This window comes from Gouania willdenowi, chromosome 21, assembly GCF_900634775.1.
Source record: "Gouania willdenowi chromosome 21, fGouWil2.1, whole genome shotgun sequence".
Taxonomy (NCBI): Eukaryota; Metazoa; Chordata; class Actinopteri; order Blenniiformes; family Gobiesocidae; genus Gouania; species Gouania willdenowi.
This window is the reverse complement of record NC_041064.1, coordinates 5,774,319-5,789,440: the sequence shown is the minus strand read 5'-3', so window position 1 is coordinate 5,789,440 and position 15,122 is coordinate 5,774,319. Positions and strand designations below refer to the sequence as shown.

Here is a 15,122-nt window from a genome sequence, read left to right as displayed (position 1 = left end):
TTTTTAGCAAAAATGACAAGAACAAAGTAGTGTCTCCAACATGGAGGAGAACTTCAGTCGTTGCTTCCAAGGTGATTAGGTAAATAAAGTGATTAGGTCTGGAGTGTGCACCGCAGAGAGGCTGTATTTATTTTAGAACTCCTGCAGTAGTTAAAATAATTGTTTGAATTAATTGGGTCGTAAATCAAGTGCTAACCTATGGGCTCGCCAAAATAAAAGCAGGGAGAGATTTTTTTTAAGTGTGCAGCGGTGAAACAAGAAAACATTGCATCACAAGAACAAGATAAATTTGCGTTCAAAAAGCTGCTATACAGTAGGTGACTCAGACCAGGGCAAGAGTGGGTATATAGTACAAATATATGGCCCGAGAATTATTAAATGTACTATTTATTAGTTTGGCTAATAAATTGCAGTTTATTCTTCTGAGTTATCAAGTAAAATGACAAAATGTGCATTAAATCTATATTTTCCACTTAATTTCTTTAAGTAAATCTAAAACTGGGGAAACATTCGCTCTCTAGCCTTCTAGGGTTGGGGTCAATTACGTTTTTCAATTACAACTACGTCTCCAATTATCAATGTTCAATTACTCAAACTACAATTTTGGTGACCTGCATTTTTTCAAATTACAATTAAAGTTACAAATATTATTTTACCCCTGAATGTCAGTTACAATGATGTTTTCAATAACTATTGTTCAATCTGTTTTAGCTTCCTGTTAGCATCCCTTATGATAACAGGTCAGTTTTTACCCATGTCTTAAATCAGCTGTAAAATACACTTAACATATTATCTATCCTCTAATTTGTTTTTTATCTCTTGGTTGCCATATTAGGCTTCTTTATCCATGAAAACATTGGTATTAATATTTTTATAGTGTCTGAGCCTTTTTTTTGTCAGTATACCCCTAGATTTAAATTTTTCATAATGGTAAAAATAATCCTAAAGAGAACTGACAGTTAGCGGGAAAAGTTGATATGAAATATATTTGAATAATTGTGTTTAATTTAATTGTAATGAACAGTTTTTTGTAGAATTTCCATGAAATTCCATAGAAATGTCCATAGAATTACAATTACAAGGTGAATTGCCTGAACTCAATTACATTGAAATTATTATTACAACAGCAACATGTTTTTTTCAAATACAGTTATGCCATAATTTAATTGTAATTAATTATCATTTGCACGATCACATTGATAATGGACCCAAACCCTGCTGCAGCTTTCCCAGGATGCTTTGCAGTTTTGTGGTTTGAAACTGGACTTAAAAAAAAAAATAGCTATCAGATTTTGTCATACATTACAAATGATGATTATATCATGTTTAGGCTTCATACTAAAGCGCTATATAAAATCAAATGCATTATTATTATTATTATTATTATTATTATTATTATTATTATTATTATTATTATTAAATCTATATCTTGTATATATTGTATACATTTTGCCATTATATTGGCTGCTGTTGAAGATATTCTTATTTTTATTACAAAAATCTATCATAGGTTTGAACTACTTACTGTAACCAAATGGGTTTGTTTTTGTTTTTTTATTGACTTAAACAATCCTTTAACGTACATATGAATGCCTAACCATATCATGGAAGAAGAATTGATAGAACAAAAATGCACACAATATGTATAAGTAGGTATTTAATCTTAATACCAGTTTGCCATGGTATAATATCCTCCGCCTGTGTCTGCTACTGTAACATACGATGAAGCTAATGCTACTAGACGGCAATGTGCTAAACTTATCATCTTTGGGATATGAAAACACTTTGTGGTAATAACAGTTTGCATATAGAAACCAGATTAAACTCCAACATGATTAAAGTCATTATTCTGCATTAGCACATTACATTGTGTTTAAAGGCAAATGAAAAGAATGGAAAAACATTACATCATGCAGACAAAAAACAGTAAAGCAGAGCCATGATTATAGTTTATAGGGAATGCTCGTGAAAATAGTGAGAAGGAAAAACTGGTTATTATAATTTTTGCATTTATTTATAATATTGCAACTGTGAAGCCTCATAGTTGGTGCTGAACTGCTGATTGTAGGACGGTAAATTGGATTCTTTTAGATATTGTCAACCTATATCATTTTTCCTTTTTTAATATAAGGGATCAGGTGTTATGAACTACAACAAGTAAATGATCAATGTACACGTAGTCAACCTGTTTGCATTAATAAAGATATCTGAAACATACGACGAGATAAAACCGAGATAAGAGATTTATTCACTTTTATAACAGTCAGAGGCCACAAAACTTTTTTGATCAAAAGGTTTTAGTGTGTGTTTTGTTGTGTGTTTTAGGAGTCATTTTGTGTTGTTTCTGTCATTTTATGTGTTTCTGTTGTAGTTTTGTGTGTTCGCCGAGTCCTTTTCTGTTTGTTCTGTCATTTTGTATGTATTATTCTGTCATTTTGTGTATCTCCGTTGTAGATTTTATGTTCGTTTAGTCCTTTTGTGGTTTTTTTTCCTCTGTATTATTCTGTCATTTTCTGTATTTCTGTTATAGTTTGGTGTGTCATTATGTGTATTATTCTGTCATTTTCCTCTATTTCCATTGTAGTTTTGTGTGTTCCTGGAGTCCTTTTGTGTTTTTTCTGTCACTTTCTGTATTTTTCTGTATATACGTTGTAGTTTTGTGTGTAATTTTGTGAATTTCCCCATCATTTTTTTTATTTTTGATAATGTTTTGTGTATTTGCAGGTTCATTTTGTGTATTATTCTGTCATTTTCAGTATTTCTGTTATAGTTTTGTGTTTGTGGAGGCCTTTTCTTCTGTTTTCCTCTGTCATTTTGTGTATTATCCTGTCATTTTCCTCTTTTTCTATTGTAGTTTTGTGTGTTCCTGGAGTCTTTTTGTGCTTTTTGTGTCACTTTTTGTATTTTTTTTGTATATACCTTGTAGTTTTGTGTTCGAGGAGTGATTTTGTGAATTTTACAATTATTTTGATATTGTTTTGTATATTTGCAGGTTCATTTTGTGTATTATTTCGTCATCCACTTTTTTCTGTAGTTGTTTTTTGTTTGTTTGTTTGTTTCTTTTTTTTTTTTTTTGTGGTTTTTTTTGGAGTAATTTCATGTATTCGCTATAGAACCTCACAAAATAAAACCAAGGGGTGTAACCCACTGTATGTGGCTTGTCAGGCCTTGACTTTAAATATGGCTAAATAAGACACCAACATTGTCTCTAGATCGCTGATTTCCATTTAAAACTTTACAAATGCAACGACACGAGTTAAACATCACGAGCAGATGGAGTTTAACAAACACAACGACATTAAAAACATGGTTTGGTTTTTGTAAGAATCCCAGAAAATCCTGCTTGTCAGAGTTTTTGATTCATTATGGCAATGAGACAAAAAACAGAAAAACCCAAACTAATATTGTGCTTTTGGCCGGTAAACAACAGATGTAGAACAAACATGAAATCAATAAAGCGAATGGTTGAGCATCTGTTAAGGATTAACGTAACAATCGTATCTAGTTTTCTGTCTGGGTTTGTTATTTAATGTCTTATTCAGTCAGAGGTAATTATCACATTTATCCACATGTAGTTAAATTTAAAAAAAAGAAGGTATTTCAATCATATGCACAGGTAGAATAACAACATCTTGACACGTGTATAAAGGTCACCATGATCTGTTGGATGTTTTTGTTGCGAAAAACCAACATAGACAGTCATTCTTCTGCACACACGCACGCACGCACGCACGCACGCACGCACACACTTGTTTGTATTCACTCTGCTGAGAGATGTTTATACTTAAATTGAAATTGCCCAGCTGTGTCCCCACTATACTCCACAAGCATTATTATTAAACATGCACAAAACAGTTATTATGCATCGCCTACACACACACATACACACACGCACGCACACACACACAAATTTTAATGAGAGATATTCATGGGAAGGTTGAAGGAGCGTTTCTGAGTCCTGGTGAAGTGATGGAAAGCCAGTGTGAGCAATCATTCTAATCCATTAAAAAACCCACATGTGATTCTGAGGAATGGTGCGATGGCTTCGTACAAGAAACTTTGAACGGTTTCTCACTGAAGCGGCCACTTATAGAGAGACCAGCGTCTTACAGGGCATTCAGGGATCTGATACATTATAAACGTGGTGTAGCCAGACTGACAGCTCAGAGGAAAATAAATTATGATACTTTATAAAGCTGTAGATGTTTCATGACCATTTAAACCACTTAAACAACCACAAAACTAGACCAGTGTGTTGTTGCACATTAGTGTAGATCTCCTTATAGGGGACATATCATGCTAAATCCACTTATTTAGCCCTTAAATGCATTTTGTTGTATATTTAGAGTGCTTAGAAGAACAGAAAAAAATCAAATTAGTCTCTTCAGGTGCTACGTTTATATCTTTATATTCTGTTTTGCTCATATTTTTCTCATCTGTTTCGATTTTTCTATTCTCTATTATGTTTTTTGAACTATTACATCACAGTATTTGCAGCGGAACTGCCAAATTAGGACATCGACTCCAGGTCCAACACTTCGAGCAATCCGCCATTTTTATTTCTCGCTTTTATTTTGTAGTCCAAGCTCCAGGATGCAGAAGTTACGAGAGGATAAGTCAAAATGTTTGGTTGTTGGATGTAGTAACCCACACGCTTCATTACAACGTCTCCCAGCATCAGAACCTTTTCAAAGTGCCTGGTTGAGTTTTATTTTTCACGGAAATGTACCCACATCTGTGGGTAAGGTCATTTTTGTGTGCGCGAAGCACTTCAAGGATGACTGCTTCAGCAACCTCCACCAGTATAAAGAAGGATTTACAGAAAGACTTTGTCTGATTGAGGGTTCAATTCCTTCTATCTTTGGAGACAACGAACAGAGCACTTCGGTAAGTTGTAAATAACGCTAAAAAGTGTGATGATAAGACGTCCTTGTCATTGTTTTGTTAGCATTAGCAGTTGCACCGTCTTCAGACTTCATATGTTAGCGCTGTGTGCTCGTTTTAGATCCTTGATGATATGGCCTACGTGATTTAATTTAAGTCTAAAGTTTTCATTAGTCATTTCATTTTGCCGTTTTTGTCTCCGAAAAGACTGTATTAAAATGCATTTCGTGACGTTAGCTTGGCGCTAGCGTTAGCTCGGTGCTTGTGTTAGCTCACTTGTTAGGGTTCTGCAGGTTCATCATCTTCATTTTCATCTCGCTCCGCCGGGTCCGACTCTGGTTCGAACATGTAAAGCTGGATGGACAAGTCTTCTGTTGTTGACATTTTGTAAATAACCTCTGAATAAAAAGTTTATGCGCCGCTACATAGCCGTATCTCTTCTATCAAACTACAAAAATGGCCGAGCAGGGTGGAGTTGAACCGAGTGTCACCTGAGGAGGGGGCGGGGTATGAAGTGTCTCATTTGCATTTAAAGAGACCGCACCAAAACGAGTTGCTCTCAGAAGCACATCAGAAAAGGGGTAGAAAAGGGGTGGAGCTATAATAATGAGGAATTCAGACCCAGGCATTGCAGTTCCGCTTTATATAGACCATAACTGTATGATTTATATGTAAAAAGGAAGGATTTAAAACCATGATATGTCCCCTTTAATATATTCAGTTGCCTTGTGTATGTTCATGCTGCTGCTGTTGAGGTTCTGCTGTGTTGCATATTATTTTAATAGTATTGCATGTTCTATTAATATTACTGGTGCTTTTGTTCTATTTTCTTTTGTTTTTCTATTTTTATTCTTTATGACTGTTGCTATTTATTCTTTAATCCTTGTGCACTCCTTTAAATTGACTTGTACACCTTGTGTACACAAACTCATAAAGGTGCAATAAAATGTATTCCATGATTTCCACGTGATCCAGATAACTGGAGTTTTGCTTCTTGGCAGAGATTTGTTTGTTCAGAGTTGTTTGTGTTTTTCTCAATGTTACCTGAATTATTATGATTAACTGGCAGTGCATACGAGACTCTAACCCTGCATCTGCATTGTACAACCTTGTGTGGGGTTCATTGTTTTTCCCAGCAACATTTTGGTGCACGGTCAGGACTAGCAAAACACCACAAATATTAGATGTTTGCAGCTGCGTTCACAATGAATTCATCTGTTAGTCTAGTCGTGTCATTTCTTTACAAAAACTCACAATTTGTTTTGTCCTCAGCCAATTACTTTCTGTCAATCACTATTGTACCTATAAACCAGAATAAATCAGAAACCTCCAGACATACAACAACACGACTAATGCATAATTATGATGCAAATTATGATTTGTGGACTTTTTCCACCAAAATAACTGAAAAGCTGTTTACTTGCACTCTGAGTTTCACGTAAAGCTCCCGAGGTTCTTTAGTCCCATGTGTCTATTAATGCAGTGTCGTGACTTTTATATTTCACCGAGGTAAATGACACGCTTGAGATTTTCGACTGAATAGCTCCACGTGACTCATACTAGATGTATAATATGGAAAAGTGGAAATTGCTCATCCACACATTGAACACATGGTAAAGGTTTTCACATGCTCCATGTGTTATTACACCCATTAAGGTGTTACTAGTGCCAAAAACACTTAGCTGACCATGCACAGTTTCCTCTTGACATTTCATTAAAATCATCTGTTACCAACATAAATACATCACTCTTCACATTTTCTGCTTATTTATTGGAAATCATGGCACGGCCACTTTTGTTGTAAGTCTAAAGTCTCCATATGAAAAGTAAATGAGTGAATTAACTTAGTCATCCGAGCAGGCCTGGGCAATATATCGAGATTCAAGATACTGTATATCAAGATTTCTATTTCGATGACAGAAAATGACAATATCGCCTATCACTACTGTATACTAAATTATTATTTTATAGCTTATTTTGAATTAAATGACTTATTTTAGGAGCATGAAAACCACAGTTAGATCACAGAGTGCATGCTAACCCAGACATTCCCCTAAACAAGCCACACTACAGAACTCACTCACACATGCTGTCTCTGAGAGGAGAAAAAGCCAACAGTCGGACATATTTGTTAATAAATGTGCCTGTGTGGCATTTTAAACCAGAAAAATCTTTAGGTAAGACTTTCTAAATTTAAATATTGAGATTTAAATCCCATATCACTATTTCGAGAAAAATATCTAGATATGAGTTTTGGTCCATATCGCCCAGCCCTAATTCAGGTCAGGTCGATTTTTCGAGCTTAGACAAGACCTGCAAATTACTAAATGACTGTTGTTTGTCAGATGTTTATTTATTTATTTTTTTTCCTGTGAAGTTGGATGTTTCTCCAATATATTCTATTAACTCATTAAGTGCCATTCACGTCTATAGACGTGAATTGTGTTTTTCGGCTAGGGTTGCTCGACGAAGGTCTCCCGTGAATATCTAACTTGTACTATGATGTAGTGACTAACTGGTGCCTGTAGGTGGCAGCAGCGGTCCTTTGGATGAAAGATCACCCGTGCTAAGCAGAGCTCAGAGGGAGAGGAAAGGAGTTTACGAGACAGAAAATGGCGCTACAAGAGTTGATGCTAAAGTTCCCAGCAGTGCACACTCGACCAGAGCATGTGTGGAACTAAGCGGACGATTGAGTGTGTCGCGATGGTGAGAGAAAACGATTAAAAAAACGGGGCAAGTGGTGAGAGTAATTTGCGCTATATGAATAAAGTTGAACTGACTTGTGTTAGTAGAACTTTCAGTGCATCACTCTTCCCACAATTTTCAAAGCTTTTTTGAAAATTTGGTTAATGGAGATGTGCAATGGCTGTACCAGTTGACTGGAATTCATGTATTTATTTATCTTAAACATTACAAACAATATAGAGCAATCATTGCTCACTAAAAAAAAATGAAATAGTTCCAGCAATGTTTGAGAAGGAGCAGAACAGAGGTTCTAGTCCTCCCAGTCATCCATAGGGATCCACAGTTCTGCCTCCATAAACTGCATTCTTACCCATGTGTACGGAGTGTTAAATCTCACCCAAAGAAATAACTTTAGCAGCAGTGAAATTGAAAGGATTTTGAATCAAATTAAACAGAAAAAAAGTAAAATTTCAGTGTTCGTCGTGGTGTTACAGGCACAGCAAAAATCGAGCCAAAACATTTGCGAAATGCTGTGAAAGCTGTGTCAGCGCAGGAATGCAAAGATACAGATTAAATTAAAATAGTTTTACATAGAGATAGAATTATTTTTTTTTTTAAAGCACCAAGCACAGACCAAAGAATTCAGGAAATAATTGGATTTTTTATTTCTTAAATTCAGTAATTTAGCTAAATGCTGAAATGTGTTGCAGGTCTTTCTTTCTTAAAAAAAAAATGTCACACCCATAAACGCCTCAGTGGGTCTTTTTTCCTTCTTGAAATGGTGTTTCCTATGTGTGATAAACATGACTAACATGTGATCTCACACACCCCTCAGAAGCCGTCGACATGTGACAGCCTTAGCGATGACTGTGCAGTATGAGCAGCAGGTGTTGCTTTGAAAAAAACATGATTGAATCCAGCATCTAAAAATTATTTATTGATGATTTCCCTCCGTCGCGGTGCAGAAACACAGTCTCACCTTCCCACAGTGCTTTGTGCTTTTTTTCCCAGTGTCCCTGTGTGTTTTAATGCAGTACTGGGTGTGTGATGGGAATGTGAAATTGATGGCTACAAAGACTTGCTGTCAGGGAGAGAGTGCTGCAGACTGACACATGGATGGCTCAAGTTTGCCGTTTCCTTTCAAGTCGGCCTTTGAATCGTTGCCGACGCAGACATTGACACTCACGCATAGATTAACTCAGCTATTCTCATTTATTCCATGATATAGACACTGCCTGACAAGCTACTCTTTAAAAAAAAAAAGAAAAGAAAATGTAGATTCCTTTAGGGCAAAGATGGGCAAGTTTTATCACAAAAATATGACTGTCAGATCTGAGAGCCACGTTATTAACATTCATATTGGCGTTTAGAATAGTGACTAATCTGGACATTAAAGCTGATATCCAGAGTTTCTGAGAAATCTATGTTTATGTAGTATTCTTTTGAAATGCAAAAAAATCCCAAACGAGTATTTTACTATGGTCTACTGCATTCATATATATATATATTAATGTATATAAGCCCCTCCTTCGTCTTATAGACCCCTATACAAATGGAAACGATCGCCAATAGGCTTTGACTTCCTGTTTTTGAGTCTGTCAATCAAAGTGAATGTGGAACTATGCATGGAAACAAGGCTGCGTGTCACAACAGCAAACAGGTAAATATGATTTTGGCTCTTACCTGACCCATAGACATATATTAATGTGACCTGATGCGACCTTGTTATGTTCCACAATGCACGTGCAGAAAAGTAGAGGCGTTGATTGGGAGAGGAAGTGGGAGGAAGTGAGGCTGGTTAGGGTGGGACATCGAGACATTTCTCAGAAACTCCAGATATCAGCTTTAATACAAGATTATTTTGCAATCATCTCATGTGTTTTGTGTATTTTTGTTGCTGTTTTCCGTGTTTTTTCGGTTATTTTTGTTATTTTGTATGTTTTCTGCACTTTTGTTGCTGTTTTACGTGTTTTTTCGGTTATTTTTGTTATTTTGTATGTTTTCTGCACTTTTTTTTTGTGTATTTTTGTTGACATTTTGTATGTTTTTGTTATTTGTTTGTGTTTTTGTTGTTGTCTTGTGTGTTTTGGGAGTCAATGTGTGTATTGTTGTTGTTGTCATTTGTTTTTTCGGAGTCATTTTCTGTATTTTGTTCTGGTCTTGTATCATTGTCTGTTATTCTGTGTACTTTTGTTGTTGGTTTGTATGCTTTTCCCTCATTTTGTGTGGTTTTGCAGTGAATTTGTATTGTGGGAGAAATTTGTTTCTGTATTTTTGTTGTCGTGTTATGTGTTTTTTCTGTTATTTTTGTCATCTTGTATGTTTTTGCACTTTTTTTGTGTATTTTTGTTGATATTTTGTGTTACTTTGCTATTTGTTTGCTTTTTGTTGTTGTTGTGCTGTGTGTTTTAGGAGTCATTTTATGTATTTTGTGGTGGTTTTGTGTAGTTTTCTGTCATTCTGTGTGGTTTTGGAGTCAATTTGTGTTGCAGGAGTATTCAGTTATTTTTCTGTGTTTTTGTAGTCGTCCTTTGAGTTTTTGGTGTAAATATTGGCTATTCTTCTGTCATTTTGTGTTTTTTTTCCAGTAATTTTGTGCGTCAAGTTTTGGGGGCCATTTATGGATGTGTTTTAGAAGCTCTTTTGATATTAAAGATGTTACTTCTGATGAACAAGAAATTCAATCATTAAATCATGACTCAAAAGTCATTACACCCCTACTTTAGGGCTATTTGAGGGGACATACAGTACTATAATAACGAAAATAAGGAAAAAAAAACATTGTTTGCGGTAAATCGCAGCCATTTAGTTCCCGTAGAGACACTCACCACCTTGGAAGTGAACAGAATTCTTAATCTTGGCACTTTGAGACTCATCGTCACCTCTGGTTTTGAGCAATAAATGAAAACAACCCTCAAAGAGAGCGACTGTGGGCTTTGAAAAGAGGAACGCACAATGATGTGTCCATGTGTGCACAGACATGTTGCACAGGTCAGAAACATTACTTTTCTTACTGTGACGTGGCAACTTCAGTGTTAGAGAAAGAGGAAGAAAAACCTCCTGAATGGGACCTTAAATATTTCTCTTTTTTTTTTCTTTTTTCATTGATTTATTTTTCTTTTTTTTCCATATTTTTTTCTTCTTTTTTTCCTTTATTTTTTCTCAATAAATAAATAAATATTGACTTTTTTTTCCCTCCCCACACATTTTTTCATTGTTATAGCTAATTCAATCAATGCTAATTTAAACAAATTATGATGGATTACAAAAACATGATACATTTGCTTTTTATTTTTGACAACAGTTCAAACATTTTGTTTACAATTCACCACAGTATGGAGAGAAGTACAGCAGTTTATAGTGCAAAAACAAATGTAAATTGAGGTATTCATGCAACAGGTACATTACATGAGCAATAGCAAAAACTGTACAGCACATATAAGAGTACCTTATTGTGAAGAAAATAAGTATGAAAGTAAGGAAGGCAAAAAACAAACAACAACAAAAGAAAAAAGTTGGGGGGGGATCTCCTCATTGAAGGAGCAGTTTTATCATGGGGTTCCATCTTTTATTTAAAATATGTTTTTGGAGCCTCAGAGAGTAGATTATCTGATTCTTTGGATCTACGGGTGATAGGACATTGCACTTTTTTGTTGTTTTTTCTTTGATACATGAAAGGAAAAGAAAAAGATGATTGTTTCCTCTGACAGATACAATATGTTTTAGTTGTACACTCTTGGATTCATTATTTAAAGCTTTGCCCTGCACTTTATGTACACCGTGCATATTGTACAAGCGTCGTACTGAACCGTGAAATGCCAATCTTCTTCCTCGGTGCACCTGACATCCTCAGCTTGCCTCAGTGATTTTCAAAATCAAGATTCTGTGAATGTTTGTGCCCTGATGCGTCCAAATCCACTGTACTATTATCATGTGTCTATACTCACATGTTGTATGTTTGCTACTGGTGATGTGCACATGTATTAAATAATTTAATATGACTTGTTAGACACAGTAAGCCACAAATTAATTTGTCTGTCATTGGTTACGTCAGGAGTATATTGTTTGCTTAGGGTTTTCACTGTAACTCTGACATCCTCCAATCATAGGGAGAGAACATGCAAACTCAACAGATAAACAGTAGGTTGCAGGTCTTTCCAGGATTAAAAAACCTATATGACACACTCCGTATACTATACACTACAAACTCAATAAGTATATCCTGTCTTCTATATACTATAAGTATGATTAGGATGATGAGCGTTCCCACTAAAGTATACTTCCCATTTGGAACCTACACAGACAAAAACCTGAAGCACACTGAGGCTAAATATTACCTTTGAAAGTTATGAAAACATTTTAAGTGAGAAAGTGACCAAGTAGAATATCAACGTGTGCTCATTTGATCCATAAAACTCACTGAAACGCATTTCATTCTGACATTTTTCAGATATTTGGAAACCTTCCATTGTGCTTCAAAACAAGAACCTTGTTTACAAAAAAACAAAAAAACTAATGAAAGACAAGAATAGAAGCTTTTATTCTGAAAAAGGGTTTGTTTGATTTTTATCTTGAAGCCGCAATGCATCATGGGGGCGGTGGAGTATGAATAGTATAGTTTGACCCATTAATGATAACTGATTTTCTTTCAGTTTAAAAAAAAAAAAAAAAATGGTTTGAAGGAATACAAATATGCCATATACTGTATGTAGTACCTCTTCTATATATGCACTGTTTGAACTGCCAATAGAACATTACTTATCTGTAATTCATTTTGTTATTTAAAGTGTATGTAAATATGACATAACGCGTTCTGACTGCTGTTTCCAAAACATGTTTGCAGTTACTTTGAATCTATATCAACATATATTGTGGTTCTTTTTCATTTCAAATTATTTATATTTTTATTTTTATTAATGCAAACTTTGTTCAGTGATGCCCACTTCATGAAATACCATAATATTTCATTGACCCCAAAAATTTAAGACCATTAGCTCTCAGGGCCTTCAATTGTTTATTTCAAATAATCCATGATTGAGTTGAATTTGTTTTTCATTGACTTTCCCTGATTTGATATTATTATTACAGTGATATAAAATAATCATTTTACAAAAGACAGTATTGCACCATAGTGTAGTGTTTGGCAATAAAAGAGAAACCAGTGTTGTTGGTTGGCTTTTTATGTGGACCAAAGCTCAAAATGTTAGCAGTTGATCGTTTTAATCCTACCTTTCCTACTTTAAAAAGGTCCTTTTTGTCTTTATAAATAGTCTTTACTGCCCCAGCTGCTGCAGAAAGGTTGTTTTTATCCTCTGCAGCTTTTATTTGCTTCTGAATTAATGCTGACATTACTTTTTGTAGCTGAAGGAAATACTCATCCATAATAAACAGAGCTGTCCGACAGCATGCACTCTGTTTATCTAAAACAGCGATGCTCCGTGCCTGAACTCTTGACCCTGCATTTTAGCTTTATTTATTTATTTTTTTATTTGTGACAACGAACGATGCACATTAATAGAAAAATATGTAAATGTACGAGATTGTATCCACAGGCTAGTTTCCATCTGTAGTCCCTGGCAGGTTGATGATATATACAGCAGAAATTTCATTTATTTTATTTTTTTTAAAAAACAATAAAAAACCAACCTATATTAAAAAAAAAAGACTGAAATATAACATTTAGCTTGGGACAGACCAGAAATACAGTGACCATTGCAGCTGTGCATAAGGCAGACGATAAAGTGCTTTAGTGCTAAAGTGCAAACATGCCAATATTTTGTCTTAAATATGAAATTGGACCTCACCCTTGGCTTGGTTAGTTGTTCGCGAAAATGCTAATATTATTGCATTTATTAGCCCAGCCCTATTGCACATGGTTAGCATTATTAAATATGATTAAAGTTAAAATGTTAATATTATTGCACATAGTCCTATTGCACATGGTTAGCATTAATATATATGTTTATAGTTAGAATGCTAATATTGTTGCACATAGCCCTATTGCGCATGGTTAGCATTAATATGTGTATAGTTAGAATGCTAATATTATTACACATACTAGCCCTATTGCACATGGTTAGCATTAATATATGTTTGTAGTTAAAATGTTAATATTATTGCAAATAGTTTTATTGCACATGGTTAGCATTAATACATATGTTTATAGTTAAAATGCTAATATTATTGCAAATAGTCCAATTGCACATGGTTAGCATTAATATACTGTATGTTTGTAGTTAAAAGGCTAATATTATTGCAAATAGTCTTATTGCACATGGTTAGCATTAATGTATATGTTTATAGTTAAAATGATAATATTATTGCACTTACTGGCCCTATTGCACATTGGTAGAATTAATAAATATGATTATAGTTAAAATGCTAATATTATTGTACATAGTCCTATTGCACATGGTTAGCATTAATATATGTTTGTAGTTAAAATGCTAATATTATTGCAGATGGTTAGCATTAATAAATATGTTTATAGTTAAAATGCTAATATTATTGCAAATAGTACAATTGCACATGGTTAGCATTAATATATGTTTGTAATTAAAAGGCTAATATTATTGCAAATAGTCTTATTGCACATGGTTAGCATTAATATATATGTTTATAGTTAAAATGATAATATTATTGCACTTACTGGCCCTATTGCACATTGGTAGAATTAATAAATATGATTATAGTTAAAATGCTAATATTATTGCACATGGTTAGCATTAATAAATATGTTTATAGTTAAAATGCTAATATTGTTGCACATAGCTCTATTGCACATGGCTAGCATTAATAAATATGTTTATAGTTAAAATGCTAATGTTATTGCACATAGCCCTATTGCACATGGTTAGCTTTAGTCCTGTGGCCCTAATTGCAACTTTTCATGAATTAAATCTAAACAGTCCAACTCTAAACTCTTTTCCTGAATGTGTGTGTACATGTTTACCTGTGGTAGTGTTACATTATCTCTCTTTTTGCTCGATAAAATCAGGAATATTTCTAAAATCAACTTGTATATTCTCTGAGGGAATGTAAAGATGACATTTTCTGATTCATATGTGCTGCGTGCTATCTATCCATCTATTGCTGCAAACTTCCTTGACTCAAAGTTGTTGTCAGACTGGGTCGACCCGGCGTGGACTGCTACTGTCAGCATGAGAGCGGAGCAGCCGTACTGCAACTGCAGTTCCTCATCAATGAGGTAGGTCATTATTAATAATGTGATATGTATTTGTCAAGTCATGGATTCACTTGTAATATCCACCCACCTCTTTAGGAAAGTAATAATCAGTGGCTCAGCACAGAGGTGATCAATATATAAACACGTTGTTGTGGTTTATCTGATTGGTTCTCAAATAAAGAAGTCCACAGGTGTCGAATAAGATTTTATTCAACAATTTATTCAAGCACGTGTCAAACTCATGGCCCGGGGGCCAAAATCCGGCCCCCTGATGTATCCAATTTGGCCCACAGGAGAAAATAAAAATGACAGAGAAAACATCAAACTCAACAATATTTGCAGGGGTTAAAGGTTGAAAAAAGATTCA

General features: G+C 34.6%; 1 protein-coding gene across 11 annotated transcripts in view; it reads left to right on the top strand.

Annotated features, from left to right (window-relative positions):
* The window catches only part of LOC114454909 (syntaxin-binding protein 5-like), a 170,799-nt gene that overhangs the window by 56,769 nt on the left and 98,908 nt on the right, over positions 1–15,122 (top strand). For all 11 annotated transcript variants that reach the window (XM_028435824.1, XM_028435822.1, XM_028435820.1 and 8 more), the window contains exon 3: positions 14,695–14,776. In XM_028435824.1, coding sequence (XP_028291625.1) covers positions 14,695–14,776 — 82 coding nt within the window. The remainder of the gene's footprint in view (positions 1–14,694; positions 14,777–15,122) is intronic.